Source organism: Nasonia vitripennis, chromosome 2 (genome assembly GCF_009193385.2).
Source record: "Nasonia vitripennis strain AsymCx chromosome 2, Nvit_psr_1.1, whole genome shotgun sequence".
NCBI lineage: Eukaryota > Metazoa > Arthropoda > Insecta > Hymenoptera > Pteromalidae > Nasonia > Nasonia vitripennis.
The window spans coordinates 1,677,449-1,690,278 of NC_045758.1; the positions used below are offsets into that span (position 1 = coordinate 1,677,449).

Sequence of the window (12,830 nt, forward strand, 5' to 3'; positions counted from 1 at the left end):
TCAAGTGTTCGAGGAATTCAAGTTATTTTTCAAACACTCCTCGCTTCTTTCCGCGCCCGTGTCAACACACAGCCGGAATTAGCGTCGACGTGGAAAAGGACGATTAGCACGTATGCGGCAGTTCGCGGGAGCCAGCCGCGAAGTTTAACGAACCTGCGACGAAAATCCGGCCGAAAGTCTAAATTTAGAGCGCATTCCGTTCCGCCGCCGCCGCCGGCTAATCGAGTGGCGATCGGTGCACGGCGCGTAAAAGCCGCGGCTGTGTATGCGCTACCTATTATCGGCCTGCATCGAACCCGAGTGGATTCTCTCCTCTCGCTCCTCAAAGACGCTTCTCGAGAGCATCCGACATACCGTGCGTATTTCGGATCGTGAGTCAGTTTTTATTTGGGCGGAAAGTTGTATGACCGATTGCGGGAGATAAAAATACGAGGTTTTCGCGAAACAGAACTTTTGCGTGACTCAGCGCCCTGTATTCTAATTATCTTGTATTAATAACCCGAAAACGAAGAGCACGAACGTTCACGAGAATGAACTACCGGTTGCGCAACTAATTAGTTTTCAAGAGACAGCAGCCGCGTACACATCGCGCGCATGCAAATTACGTACGCGCAGAGCTGGCTCCTCTCGCGAAAAATAACCGAATCGATAGCCTCTCTTTCACTCTCGAAGCGTAATTTTCGAGAGTTGGCAAACGGATATCCAAGGTCACGCGCGCGCCGTTTCTGATCTCATCGCGGGCTTTAAGGTCGCGAGCTGATGACGGCTGCGCCGCCGCTCGCTAGAGCCTTATCTCTCAATGTCAGCGATAGAACGCGAGAAAGCAGCCGGTGTGTGCATGTGTGAGCCGAGGCTTATCTGGGAGGAATCGCGCGCGATCTACGGCAAATATTAAAAACTTGTGTATAGGCGGAGGTTATGCGTGGGTGTCTAGTGGAAGCTTGGGGGTATTTTTTCTTTGGTGATGTTCATAAAAGAATCGTACTTTCGTGTAGAAAGAGTAAACATATCGAAGCAGATCAATCTTATTAATAATGCATTCGTAGAAACGATTGTCGTATCTCGATCGATGCGATATCAGAATATTCCTCAATCAAACGCGAGAACCGCGTCGCCCAAAACAAAACAGACGCGCTTCCATTTTTCAGCTAAACATCTGACTCACTTCCCAAACGAGCTTCAGCCGAGAGCCATAAACCTGTCTCCATCGGTTTCTCATATCTGTCTTATCCCCTAATTAAACAAAACTCCTTTCCGTCTGGTGCGGCAATAAAATCTTCACGACTGACGCATCTGCAGCAGAAGCAGATAGACACACGAAAGCATCGAGAGATGATAAAAACTATGCGGCGGGATAACAAGAAAAGTCATATTTCCAAAGACCAGAGCAATTAGCGTTACGCTGTACACGTCTTGGAGGGAGAATTAGCCGATAAAATCTGGGGCAGCGCATCCGACGTCTCTCAGCTGATAAAGAGTATAAGATAAGGAAGGTGAGCACGAGGTGCACATGCGACAGTTCCGCGCGAAACTTACGTGGCTTTATGATATGGTGTAGTTGGCTCTTTGAGCTCAACGACGGTATAGATCGAAATCGTATAAAAGACAATGAGCAAAGCTGTGTCGACACAAAAAATGAACTTGTACAAAGACCGTTCGATATCTACTTCCTGGTATTGACGACCTTTATCTCTGAATTGTGTAATACCTTAAGTAAATAACACCGTCGAGGATAGGAGGAAAAACACGAGTTTCTTTTTACGATTCTACCCCATCTCAACGAGTTCGTCATAATTAATTTCCCGCAGTTTACCAAGAATTTCACTAACTTAACTTCCTCCAACTCTTCTCCAAATAATAAATTCTCGTAATTTTCCAATTCACCGCCAAGCGCTTGTACAACATTTACAGCTACACGGCAACAACTCGAGAGTTTGGCTAACGACATTCAGCTCCAAACTAGACTTCTCCTCCTCTGTGATTCCCTTTTCCGTATACGAAAGCTTCTGCTCTGCTACAGCTGCGTCGCGAAACTTCGCCGACCTTTTATTTTCGTTACCTTCGTTTTTTTTTCACGAAGTCACGAGGGGAATTCGAGTCTCTCGCCGAGGAAAGCTTCTTTTTTTTTCTTCAAATGTAAACACGTAACGAAGACTAACAGGTTGGCACATGACCGAGGTGTATTTATACGCTAGTAGTGTTTTTCCAAGCTAATCTCTTTTTTTAGAAAAAACTTTTTCTCGGCCAAAAGCCGCTACCTCCGCACATAATGAATCAAAGCTAAAGGAGCTGCTTTATCGTCCGGTTCTCGCGCACATAATGCCCGCTAACAAGATAAAGCGCAGTGTGCTTAAGTACACGAGAGACTGTATACCGTTTGTGTACACATGTCTGCTCGGCTTGTAAATTTCTCCGCGGCCGACGGCGCGAAGTAAGTTATTGTAATCTTCGGCCTGTAACTCCTCCGGTCCAACGTCGTTTATACACCTAACACATCAAGAGTATAGAGTATAGTATACAGTTAGGTTCGCGCGGCGATCGATGTAATAGAGCTCGGGAGGTGGAAAGGAAAATTGAGCTTCAATTGGTGATGCGCGTGGAGAGGGCTTTGAACTGTGGAGCTAGCACTCGGCTGTGCTCTGGGAATCAATTTGGACTACAAGAGTCAGCGGATCTCTGATTTTCGTAATAAGTCGTTGGGCATTTTTCTGTAACGGCTCGGGAAGAGAAGAAGTGGATAATCGAGTTGTTTTCTGTTCTAACCAGTTCCGAAGAATCAGTTAAAAATTGCTCCCTCGACTCGACTTCGTATTGCCCACGCAGAGCGAGACACTTTACGTAATGGCTGGTCAGCATTTCGGCTGAGCTAAAACAAAAGAAATAAAGGCGACAGTTTCGCAGAAGTAACTTCCAATTATCCTGGGATTAGGGATGAAAAATAGTCCCCAGTATTTCCGCGTGTCTTTTTATTCGCGAGAGAGAAAAGAAAACCGAACCTACTTTCCCGGATGTACACCCTCATTAGCATCCCCTGGACTTCTCTGTCTCACTCTCGTCATTATATACGGTATCATCATCAAGGCAGAAACTTTTGCAAATAATAAGGCAGAGTCGCTTTCTGAGAGAAAAGAAAGGGCCGGTTTCAGGTGGCTGTTTAGCAATGCTCTCGAGTATGTAACAATAGACGGGAAAAAGTGCGAGGAACCGGGATTCGCTCGCGGAGAGTATCATCCCTTCGTTAGGCGAAGAAAAGTAGCTTTCTGTTTATGGTATGTAACACAGTTTTTTCTCGCACAACCAAAGAAAATTCTGAGTCAAATAACCATAAATCAGCGCAGTCATACCAGTATTCCCCTGATCGAAGGAAAAGACCTTACGCAAGAGTGACGACCTGTAATGATCTACGAAAAAAAGCGTCTCCGTCTATTTTTTTCTTTTTTTCAACGGTGCGTGCGTCTGGCGTCGAATTCGAGCCAATTATCGAGTAACAGTCGAGTCTGTCGCGCGAGGCCTCAAGTGTTTGCCGGGCCGATATTCGCACCGCCAGGAAATAAAACGAGACGAGAGGACGATACTCTCTTTGTCGAGCTTTTGTCGAATTTTTTAGAATAATTGATGTCTCTATGAATGAAGAAAAAAAAATGTTATTGGCTAAACACAGCCTGTCAGCGTTCAACGGTAATTAATATTAGTGATAAGTTAGCCTCAAGACCGGCTCATTGAAAACTTGCAAATTTCGTCCTAGTAACGAAATCGTGCCGATTAATAAATCGCACACGCGCTCACGCGCATATACTGCAAAAGGAAAAACGAGGAAATTCTGCAAATCCCAGCCGCTGTCCCAGATATGCCTCCGCAAGCACGTGGGCGTCGATAAAAATATCGTACAAACAAAAAGTCGCCTGACACACTGCGTCACATACTCGAAGCATCGACTTTCGGAAAATCGCGCGACTGTGCTAAAGAGCAAGAGTACACAGTAGTATACGCAGAAGCTATGTATTACCGGCTCGACGACGACGACGACGTTCCATAAATCAAGGCGACTTGCTTATCCGTCTCGAGAGAAGCGTCAAGAGAGGGGAAGGCAGGTGAAGGTCGGGAGATTCTTTTTCATTAGAGGTGATGGGAAGCTGGCTACCGCTGTGATTTTCGAAGAGTTACATCGCGGCTTTTTTACGGAGCTAATAAAGTATTGTATTTACGATTAACGCGATCCCGGGACATTAAATAATCACCGAATACACGGACGTCATCGTTTTCGAAAATTCGTCCCTCCGTAAATCCCTTCGCGACGTGGCTTCATCAATCGGCACCCGCGACGTCGACAAATCAAATTTTCATCGAGCGGAAGGAACTACGAGGCGGGAATTTCAATTTCGCGCCACGCACGCGAAAAGCCGATTCTTCCCCGAGAATCAGACGCTCTCTCTCTTTCTCTCTCTCTCTCTCTCTTGTATGCATAAAAAAGAGCGATTTCCATCGGAGCGCGATGGCAAAAAGGCGGCGCAAGAAAGTCGATAAATGTGCGACTACTGTTTTTTTCTCTCCCGACGCGACGACTGCATATTATACTGTCGATTATCTTCTCCTTCTCTTCGGGCGAGGAGATAAGGATTTCTATTGTTTTTGAGCAGAAGTTACTTTCCATGGACGAAGTTTGGAGAAAAGGGGAGTACACGCTTCTTATACTCGATGGCGATAGTCTTCTGTGCTGCGCAGAGATTTTATGATTTTATCGGAGAGGAGAGCATTGCTTGTTTTATCGCTGCACCGTATACGCGCGCACGAGCTGGTGGAAAAGTGTTACAGTAGGTTGCGCGACGAGACGTTGTCAAGGCTTTTATCGGCGGATGATTATGGGACGTTGAAGGTGTTTGCCGCCGCTTTGCTAATGTGTGTTAATGCGAGTTGGAGATAACGAAACCGTTTCGATGAGTGACTTGTCGTTTTATAAATTTGTGGGAAAAAAAAAATACGCAGTCGATACACTGTACCGAGAGCACATCAGTAGAGCCAATAAACCAGCGGTTCTCAGAAGAGTCAATCTCCACCCTATACAGCGAGGCACATCGACGAGTCGCCGCCCGCGCAGTCCCTTCCCCCATTGCAACTTCCCACACACACGCATGTAGGCTGGATAAACTCCCGACAACTGGGTTGACAGAGTCCGATCCGCCTGTAACGCGTGTGCATAATGCACATCACTTCGTCTCTCTACGAAGGGGAGCGGCCCTGTATATGCGGTAAATAGAGCCGAGGGCTGCAAAACAAGGGCAGAAACGCCAAGCTAACCTTAAACCGCGAGCTCTCCCTCGCTCTCTCTCTCTCTGTATCTCAACGTCCTCCTGAATAATCATCCGCCTCTGCAGCTAAGAGATTACGATATGCACTATACTACCCACGCACGGGGCAATGGCAGAGTATACGTATCGACAACGACGACGAGAAGATGCGGAACTGTGCACTATCCAGCCAGGCGCACACACGTATGCGAGTTATACACACATAAAGAGACATTGTACCGCGAGAGCGAGAGAGATGGAGAGCTGCAGCGCGGAGAGGAAGCTTTATAACCTTCAGCTCTCTCTCTCTCCCTCTCGCGAGGCCTTCGACCGTTTGACACTGCTGCTCCGAGTATCTATACCTATGCTCTTTTGGCACGACGAATTTCTCGTCACGCGGAAGACACACTGCCCAGGTATAGTAAGCAGTAGTATCGAGCGTAAAGGTTAGGAACACACATACACACAGGGGGGGAGAGAGAGATGGAGATGTTGCAGAGACGGGTTTTCGGGACGCTGTTGCCGCGGAAGGACCGAGAAGCATCGCCGAGATAAAAAAAAAAACGAGACGCTCCCTCTCTCACCTGCACACTTGATCTGCCTCTGCTCCGATATCTTCTCTCCTTGCGGGCACACTATCTCTCTCGGGGACGATTATATGCACACACTCGCGAGATCAGCGCACTCGAATTTTTGTCAGTGGATATACGCGCACACAGGTAGCGGCGAGCGCGGAGCAGCTCTCTGCCCCCACGTCTCGCAGCAGCGCAGGTATCCCGTTGAAAAAAGACTCGACTCGCTGTGCGGTGTATGTACGTGTATGCGAATGCCTGTACGAGAACTGTCCGATGTCGGGAAGGAACGAACGCGCGCGATCGCGAAGTGCACACACCGCGACGGTACGCTGGTCGTCTGCGGACTGACGGCCTCTACGAGACTACACTACAGTGGCTCGAGTCTCGCTCCGCTGGATACACGGGATAGGATGGTGGAGCTGCTGCATGAGCTGCTGAGTGCTGATACTGGCGCAGCGCCTGCGCGCCGCTCCGTGATGAACGTGAACATAGCAACACCTAAAAAACACATCGTTTTGAAGGTGTTGGTATAACGCTTTTCCAAGATTTCGATGTCGCGCATCACCGGCGCACTGGCACTCCTGGTCCTGGACATGTCTCGCGCACATGAGAACTCGCCGTTCGGCTTTCGTGCTGCGTGAACTGCAGGCGCGACTCGCGAGATTGTTTGTGTTTTTATTCTTTTGTTTTTTGGTGGGGGATCCAGCTGTAGGCGGGAACGTTTGAGTTTTTTTTATCAATTGTCGAGTTTTTATGAGAAATTTCGATTCGAACGATCTTCTAAGTACTATCGATTAAGTTGGTATTGACTTTGAGCACAGGCGTTTTTTATGCAAAATTTGTCAAATCAACGCTCAATCGAGAGTACGAAGTGGTCTGTCCTGAAATTATTAAATATAAGTATCTGTCTATCATGTTGCACTGCATATATATTAAATACACATGTCTCGCACCAATGAGCAACGAACGCCCGAGTAATCACTAATCCAAGTTCGTTTCGGTGTGCATATTTAGGTATGACATGCATATCGCCGCCGCAGTCAGTGCATCTGTGATCTCCGAGCGGTGAAGTCGAAGCTAGGTTATGTCGGTTACTTAGTCAACAAAGCGCCTCAGATGACGGCATACGATGTTAGTTAGAAGTTTTTCTTTTCAATGGGTTTTAGTCGTAGTCTTTGTTTTGATTATTTTCTACGAGAACATACGCTATAATCACCTGCAAGAGGGCAACTCCAAATTGCGTGAGTATCGCAAGTTTCTCCTTCGCTGCAATAGCAAGCGGATGTTTTTTATAACGTACTTATCGATCTTCTGGTGATATTTGTTGCAGAAAATGCTCTTTTACAACTCAAGACAGAGATCAAGAGTAATCCTATACCAGAACTCCAACCGAAAGCGCAGTCGTTATCGGACAATGACGACTACGTTGTGATATACAACAGAGTTCCAAAGACAGGCTCAACGAGCTTTGTAGGGGTTGTGTATGATATGTGCAAGAAGAATAAGTATCACGCGCTTCATATCAATGTAACAAATAACATGCATACTCTCACACTTCCTAATCAAGTAAGATATGTCGCTGTGTACGGAACTCATAATGGTGCATTGTATGCAAAGTATTTAAATGACTAATTTCTTTCAGATAAATTTTGTTCGTAATATAAGCAAATGGAATTCCATAAAACCTGCATTTTACCACGGACATATGGCTTTTTTAGATTTTCAGAAGTATGTATTCAGGTTTTGAGAGCTGTTATTATTTTTACTACTTGTTTTAAAAAGTGTAAATTCTTTCAGATTTGGCCTAGACAGCAGTCCATTGTACATAAACTTGCTGCGGAAGCCATTAGATAGGTTTGTTTCCTACTACTATTTCCTACGGTATGGTGATAACTTTAGGCCTCACTTAATTAGAAGGAAACATGGAGATACTAAGACTTTTGATGAGTGTATTAATGCTGGACAAGCAGATTGTGATCCTAATAATATGTGGCTTCAAATTCCTTTTCTCTGTGGACATGATCCAGCCTGCTGGTATGTATATGAAAATTTATATATCTGATTTTCTATGAAACCCTCCGTTACTTACATAAATTTATAGGGAGGTGGGCAATGAATGGGCTTTGGAAGAAGCAAAGCGTAATCTGCAAAAACACTACCTTTTAGTAGGAGTCACAGAGGAACTGTCAGATTTTATATTAACTCTTCAAGTTGTTTTACCTAGATTTTTTAAGGGTGCCTATGATGTCTTTATGCACAGTGAGTCAATCATATGGATCATTCAAAAGAAAATATACAGATTAATTTATCAATTTTTTATTTTTCTTAGATAACAAATCACACCTGCGGCAGACCACACAAAAGATTGATCCACTTCCAGAGACTATTAAAAAGATTCAAAAGTCAGTTGTATGGAAGATGGAAAATGAGTTATACAACTATGCTTTATCTCAATTTCATGCTTTGAAAAAACGTCTTATAAATGCTTCCATGCAAGACGCCAATCAACGTTTCTTTTATGAGAAAATAAGACCAAAATAGACTTTTTGGAAACTTCATTTTACAAAAATTTCATCTGTGTGCATATACGATTTTAAAGCTTGCATAGTAGTTTTTACAAAAGAATTTATTGACGTCATAACTATTTAATACATACTAATGAATATCCTAGGAATAATTTTTTATTAAATAATTTTTTTACTTAACATAAATGTGTATGTTTGAGCCTGTGAGTGTATAAAATGATGATGTTGATATTATATTTATATCAAAAGTTTTTAATTAAATACTTTTAGTTACAGATTAAATGTTATAAAAGTGGTATCTGATTTTTAAGAATCAAGACAGTGTGATATTTATAATAAATAACTTTGTCTGATTTTAAAAGCATCGCTTAATTTATAATAATATAAATACTTTTAAAAATAATACCACTGCTCTATTGACACTCTTCAATTCTCACTATCATAGGGTTTCAATGCAAACATATAGACAGGGTAAAGGCCTTCTGGCATGTTATGTTGTTTTGATTCCTTGATGCATTTGAACCCTGATTTTTCAAATGCCTTCAACAAATCATCTTTAGGTCTAGTAATTGAGGAATCTTCCTTATCAACTTCTATCGTGCTGGAGCTTGTAACATTTTCTTTGACAACCATAAGACCATCACTTTTTAATCCTTTGCTGTATAAAACAGTAAATGGTATACATGTGCTCTTTTACCGTAAATTTCTAAAAAATTTAATAAATTTATTAAACTTACCGACAGTTTTGGAAAAATTGTATCAGATGATCATTGTTTAAATGACCCAAGACCCACTGACACCAAATAAGATCATACTTTTTGGGCTCAGGGCAAAAATGTTGCAAACCCACTGAATGAAACTCTCCAACCTTGCCCATTGATTTTTTTAAATACTGTTTAGCTTGCTCCAAAAATTTTGGATTTTGTTCAACCAGATCTACAGTATCAAAAAATTTGGTGAGCAAGTTCCCTGTGATTCTGCCAATTCCAGCTCCACAGTCTAGAGCGTTTTTTCTCTCTGACAGCTGGTCTGGCAACTAAAACGATCGATTTATTAAAATAAGAAAAATTCACATAAGTAATCTCGTCACTGACGAAGATGGTATTACATAAATGTTTACCTGGAAAAGTGATTTCAGAAACGTCTTCGAGCCGTTGATATCCGTCTGCGAAATAAAACCAAAACCGCCTAGCATACCGTCCACCGTCGCCGGTATTTTATCCCAATATTTCGCTGCATCTTCGTAAAACTCTTTCTGCTGCAAAATTGATGGCGTTTCGCAGACCTGCTGCTCCATTGTTCTATGCAACGCATAAAACAACGATGATGTGCACAGAACGAACAAACGCTTTTTTGCTATTTTCGGATTATTCAAATTCAAGCAGCAGCGATTTGTCGAGCACGTGCGGGACGAGAGATAAGGCAATTTTCGCGAAGAAGTAAGGCCTCTTTGGCTACGGGACGGCAAGTCAGCTGATTTCTGCGATATTTGTCAATAATCAGTCGAAAATTCGTTAGCCTAAACGACATAACCTCTTCACCGTGACCGGCGCCACATGCAGATCATGATGGCTCTGGTTCTATTCGTTTCAGTTTCGTAATTCTACAAGGGGCGATTTGTTCCGATTTCACTTGTTTTTATTTTATACAACCTAACTTGATGTTTATCTATGGTGCAGCTCTTGAGTCACAACATCTGATTGTACGCATCAGAAACTGTTTTCTGGAGCAGCTGCTTATTTGTGCAATATAAATAATATTTTCGCTGCAGGCTGAAAAATGCCTGGACCGGATCTTCCCGAAACACCAGCCCCTTTAAAGAGTGTTCAGCCTTATTTGAAAACTGCTAGTGAACACGACGCGCGAGATGTTGTTGTCAGCTACTGGTGTAAGTTGCAATTTCGGTGATAAAATAAAAAAATTACATTATTTTTCTCACGAATAACACCGGATTTAATTTAATATTAAACTGGTCTTGAACAAATTTAGGTCGTTTGTACGCACTGCAGACTGGTCTCAAATTGTCTACCAAGACCGGTGAGGAGACAAACTTTCTTCTGAAATTGATGGACTGGTTGGAATCCACAAAGAAAGCACATCATGAAAATGAAGCAATCACGAATGAAGTAGCTGCACAGGCACACTTGGAAAATTGGGCCTTGAAACTTTTCTTGTATGCAGACAAGCATGACAGAGCATCCAATTTTGGTAAAAATGTTATACAGAGTTTCTACACCGCTGGCCTTTTGTATGATGTTCTTACAACCTTTGGAGAATTAAGCGAAGAGGCTTCACAAAATAAGAAGTATGCAAAGTGGAAGGCAGCCTATATTCATAACTGCTTGAAAAATGGTCAAACTCCAGTACCAGGTCCTGCTAAAGAAGATGGTGATGACAATTCTAATGAAAATGTTGGCAGTGATTTGCGTAAGTTTTAAGGCAACTTATTTTTTGATCTGATAATACTTATTCGAGATAAATTAATAGTAAAGCGTTCGTAATAGAATATAAATTAGTTTTTACTCTTTATTTAAACAGTGGATTATGACGAAAATGCAGATCATGAGAATAATGGTAATGCACAGAAAATTGTATCAAATCAACCTCATGAAAATACAAGCATAAAGCTTTTTTTATTTTTAGATGATATTGCTGTTAGCTTCATATTCAACCATACCTACATAATAAAAAATGGCAGTGCTAAACCCTTTCTGAGCTTATATTTTTTAAATTATATTAACAGATCCAGGAGTGCAGCCTAGTCAGCCAACATTACCTGCAATGCCGATGCAACCACCAATGATGCCTACCCGGCCCACGCAACCAACTCCACCTACCACTATGGGTGCTTATGATTTTCCCTCTGTACCAGGTATAAAAAGTCATTTCAAATTAGTTCTACATCTTAGTTCAATTACTTTAAGTCCCTAAATTTTAAAACCATTGAAAATTTACTGACACGTGTCAGGATTTTATTCATAATGTTTATATCAAAACAGTTAAGCATGAGGATAACAAAGATAATGAGAATAATGAGAGGGATGAAAATAATGAGGGCGTGGAAAATAATGAGGAACCTGGTAATGATGAACAACTTTTATTGCATTGCAAACATTATTAAACATATGCACATGCTTTCAAATTATTTTTGGAATTAACGTTTATTTGAGTATTTGCAAAATCATCAGATTCATGCATTTTCAATTTTTACTAATTAAACTTAAATAATATTTAAACACATAAATACAGCTGAAAGTGGCGAAAATAAGGATGACGAAAATAACGAAAACCTTGACAACGACGAAAATAACGAAAACGACGAATCTATCGAAAATAACGAAAATGTTGAAACGAATGAAAACGATGAAAATAATGAAAGCAATGAAAATGATGAAAGTCATGAAAATAACGATAATAACGAAGAAGCTGGTAATTTCTTAACGATTCCAGTATATAAATATATGCACCAAGCTTTCTTTACACTAAAAAATAATGCATGTATTGCTTTAATTTTTAAATGTCATATTATAAAGTTAATATTTAATTTTAAATGTTTAATTGGCTAGAGTATATTTATAAGACATCGCGAATTTATGCCATTAATCGAATGAATCAAGTTTTTAAATTAATATTTCAACTTGCGTATAGCTGAAAATGAGGAAAATCAAGATGATGGAAAAGATGAAAAATCTGGTAATTTTAATTAAATTGTTAATTGAAGCGTAAACGATGTGCACAATGCTTATTTCTTTTTAGAAAACGACGCATAAGCTTTAATCTTCGAAATGTGAATAATGCAATAAAATTGTTAGCATCAATCGGCTCCTTTTTTAATTTAATTGTTTTCAATAGTTAATTATTACTCTCTTTTTCCGAGCAGAGCCGCATCCATACAATCCAGCTCCGACACCGACAAATCCCGGAAATAACAGAGTCACTTACGATGATAAATCTATTGGTATAAAGTCCGAAAGTACGAAAATGTTTTATCATTTTACTTTGATATTCGTAAAAAAATTATAAATTGATAAATTAAAAATGATTGTTACAGCTGGAGTAGAATTGACTGTTGAACTGTCAGGAAAAGCGCAAAAGTACATCAAGTGGGCCGGAAGTTCATTAAATTATGACGACGTTCCGACAGCAATTTTGAACTTGAAAAAGGCTCTCCACCTCTTGACCACTGGAGAAGATCCTGCCTGAAAATACTCAGGATCAATTGTAAAGCTTCTATTCACGCGAACAAGTCCTAATCACAAAATATTTGTTTTAACTGCTTATAGAGCTTTTTTATTTTATGGCTTGAAGTCATGAATCATATATTTTTAAAAAAGCGTAACAAATGCTGTATAAGATGTTTGTACATAATTAAAATAAAATGTCTGTATATTTACAATTAAGTAAGCTTAAAAACTAGAATGAAATAAATGATTTTGCACGGGTCA

The 12,830-nt window shown here is 41.3% G+C and overlaps 4 protein-coding genes across 10 annotated transcripts in view; 2 read left to right on the forward strand and 2 right to left on the reverse strand.

Annotated features, from left to right (window-relative positions):
- LOC100121584 (protein FAM102A) overlaps positions 1-6,345 on the reverse strand; it is a 57,157-nt gene extending 50,812 nt beyond the window's left edge. For both annotated transcript variants that reach the window (XM_031923103.2, XM_008218315.4), the window contains exon 1: positions 5,870-6,345. The gene's annotated coding sequence lies outside the window, so the exon portion shown is untranslated. The remainder of the gene's footprint in view (positions 1-5,869) is intronic.
- Positions 6,346-6,481: 136 nt separating this feature from the next.
- On the forward strand, positions 6,482-8,749 carry LOC103315301 (heparin sulfate O-sulfotransferase). 2 transcript variants are annotated; one of them, XM_031923112.2, is made up of 7 exons: positions 6,482-6,760; positions 6,875-7,101; positions 7,191-7,426; positions 7,503-7,588; positions 7,658-7,894; positions 7,962-8,119; positions 8,190-8,749. In XM_031923112.2, the coding sequence occupies exons 2-7, from the start codon at positions 6,990-6,992 to the stop codon at positions 8,399-8,401; spliced, it is 1,041 nt and encodes a 346-aa protein (XP_031778972.1). In that variant the 5' UTR covers positions 6,482-6,760; positions 6,875-6,989; the 3' UTR covers positions 8,402-8,749. The 2 variants fall into 2 exon arrangements, with proteins under 2 accessions (XP_031778972.1, XP_008216549.1); XM_008218327.3 differs by having other exon boundaries at positions 6,487-6,734.
- On the reverse strand, positions 8,161-10,136 carry LOC100121605 (N-terminal Xaa-Pro-Lys N-methyltransferase 1-B). Its single transcript, XM_001605164.5, has 3 exons — positions 9,506-10,136; positions 9,123-9,421; positions 8,161-9,043 (listed from the first exon to the last, which is right to left on the reverse strand). The coding sequence occupies exons 1-3, from the start codon at positions 9,680-9,682 to the stop codon at positions 8,812-8,814; spliced, it is 708 nt and encodes a 235-aa protein (XP_001605214.2). The 5' UTR covers positions 9,683-10,136; the 3' UTR covers positions 8,161-8,811.
- Positions 9,996-12,830, forward strand: LOC100121622 (vacuolar protein sorting-associated protein VTA1 homolog). 5 transcript variants are annotated; one of them, XM_031923109.2, is made up of 10 exons: positions 9,996-10,087; positions 10,157-10,273; positions 10,375-10,812; positions 10,924-10,959; positions 11,129-11,257; positions 11,385-11,465; positions 11,635-11,814; positions 12,034-12,078; positions 12,266-12,358; positions 12,437-12,830. In XM_031923109.2, exons 2-10 carry the CDS (start codon positions 10,165-10,167, stop codon positions 12,586-12,588), a joined length of 1,263 nt encoding a protein of 420 aa, XP_031778969.1. In that variant the 5' UTR covers positions 9,996-10,087; positions 10,157-10,164; the 3' UTR covers positions 12,589-12,830. The 5 variants fall into 5 exon arrangements, with proteins under 5 accessions (XP_031778969.1, XP_032453344.1, XP_032453343.1 ...); XM_032597453.1 differs by lacking the exon at positions 11,635-11,814; XM_032597452.1 differs by lacking the exon at positions 10,924-10,959.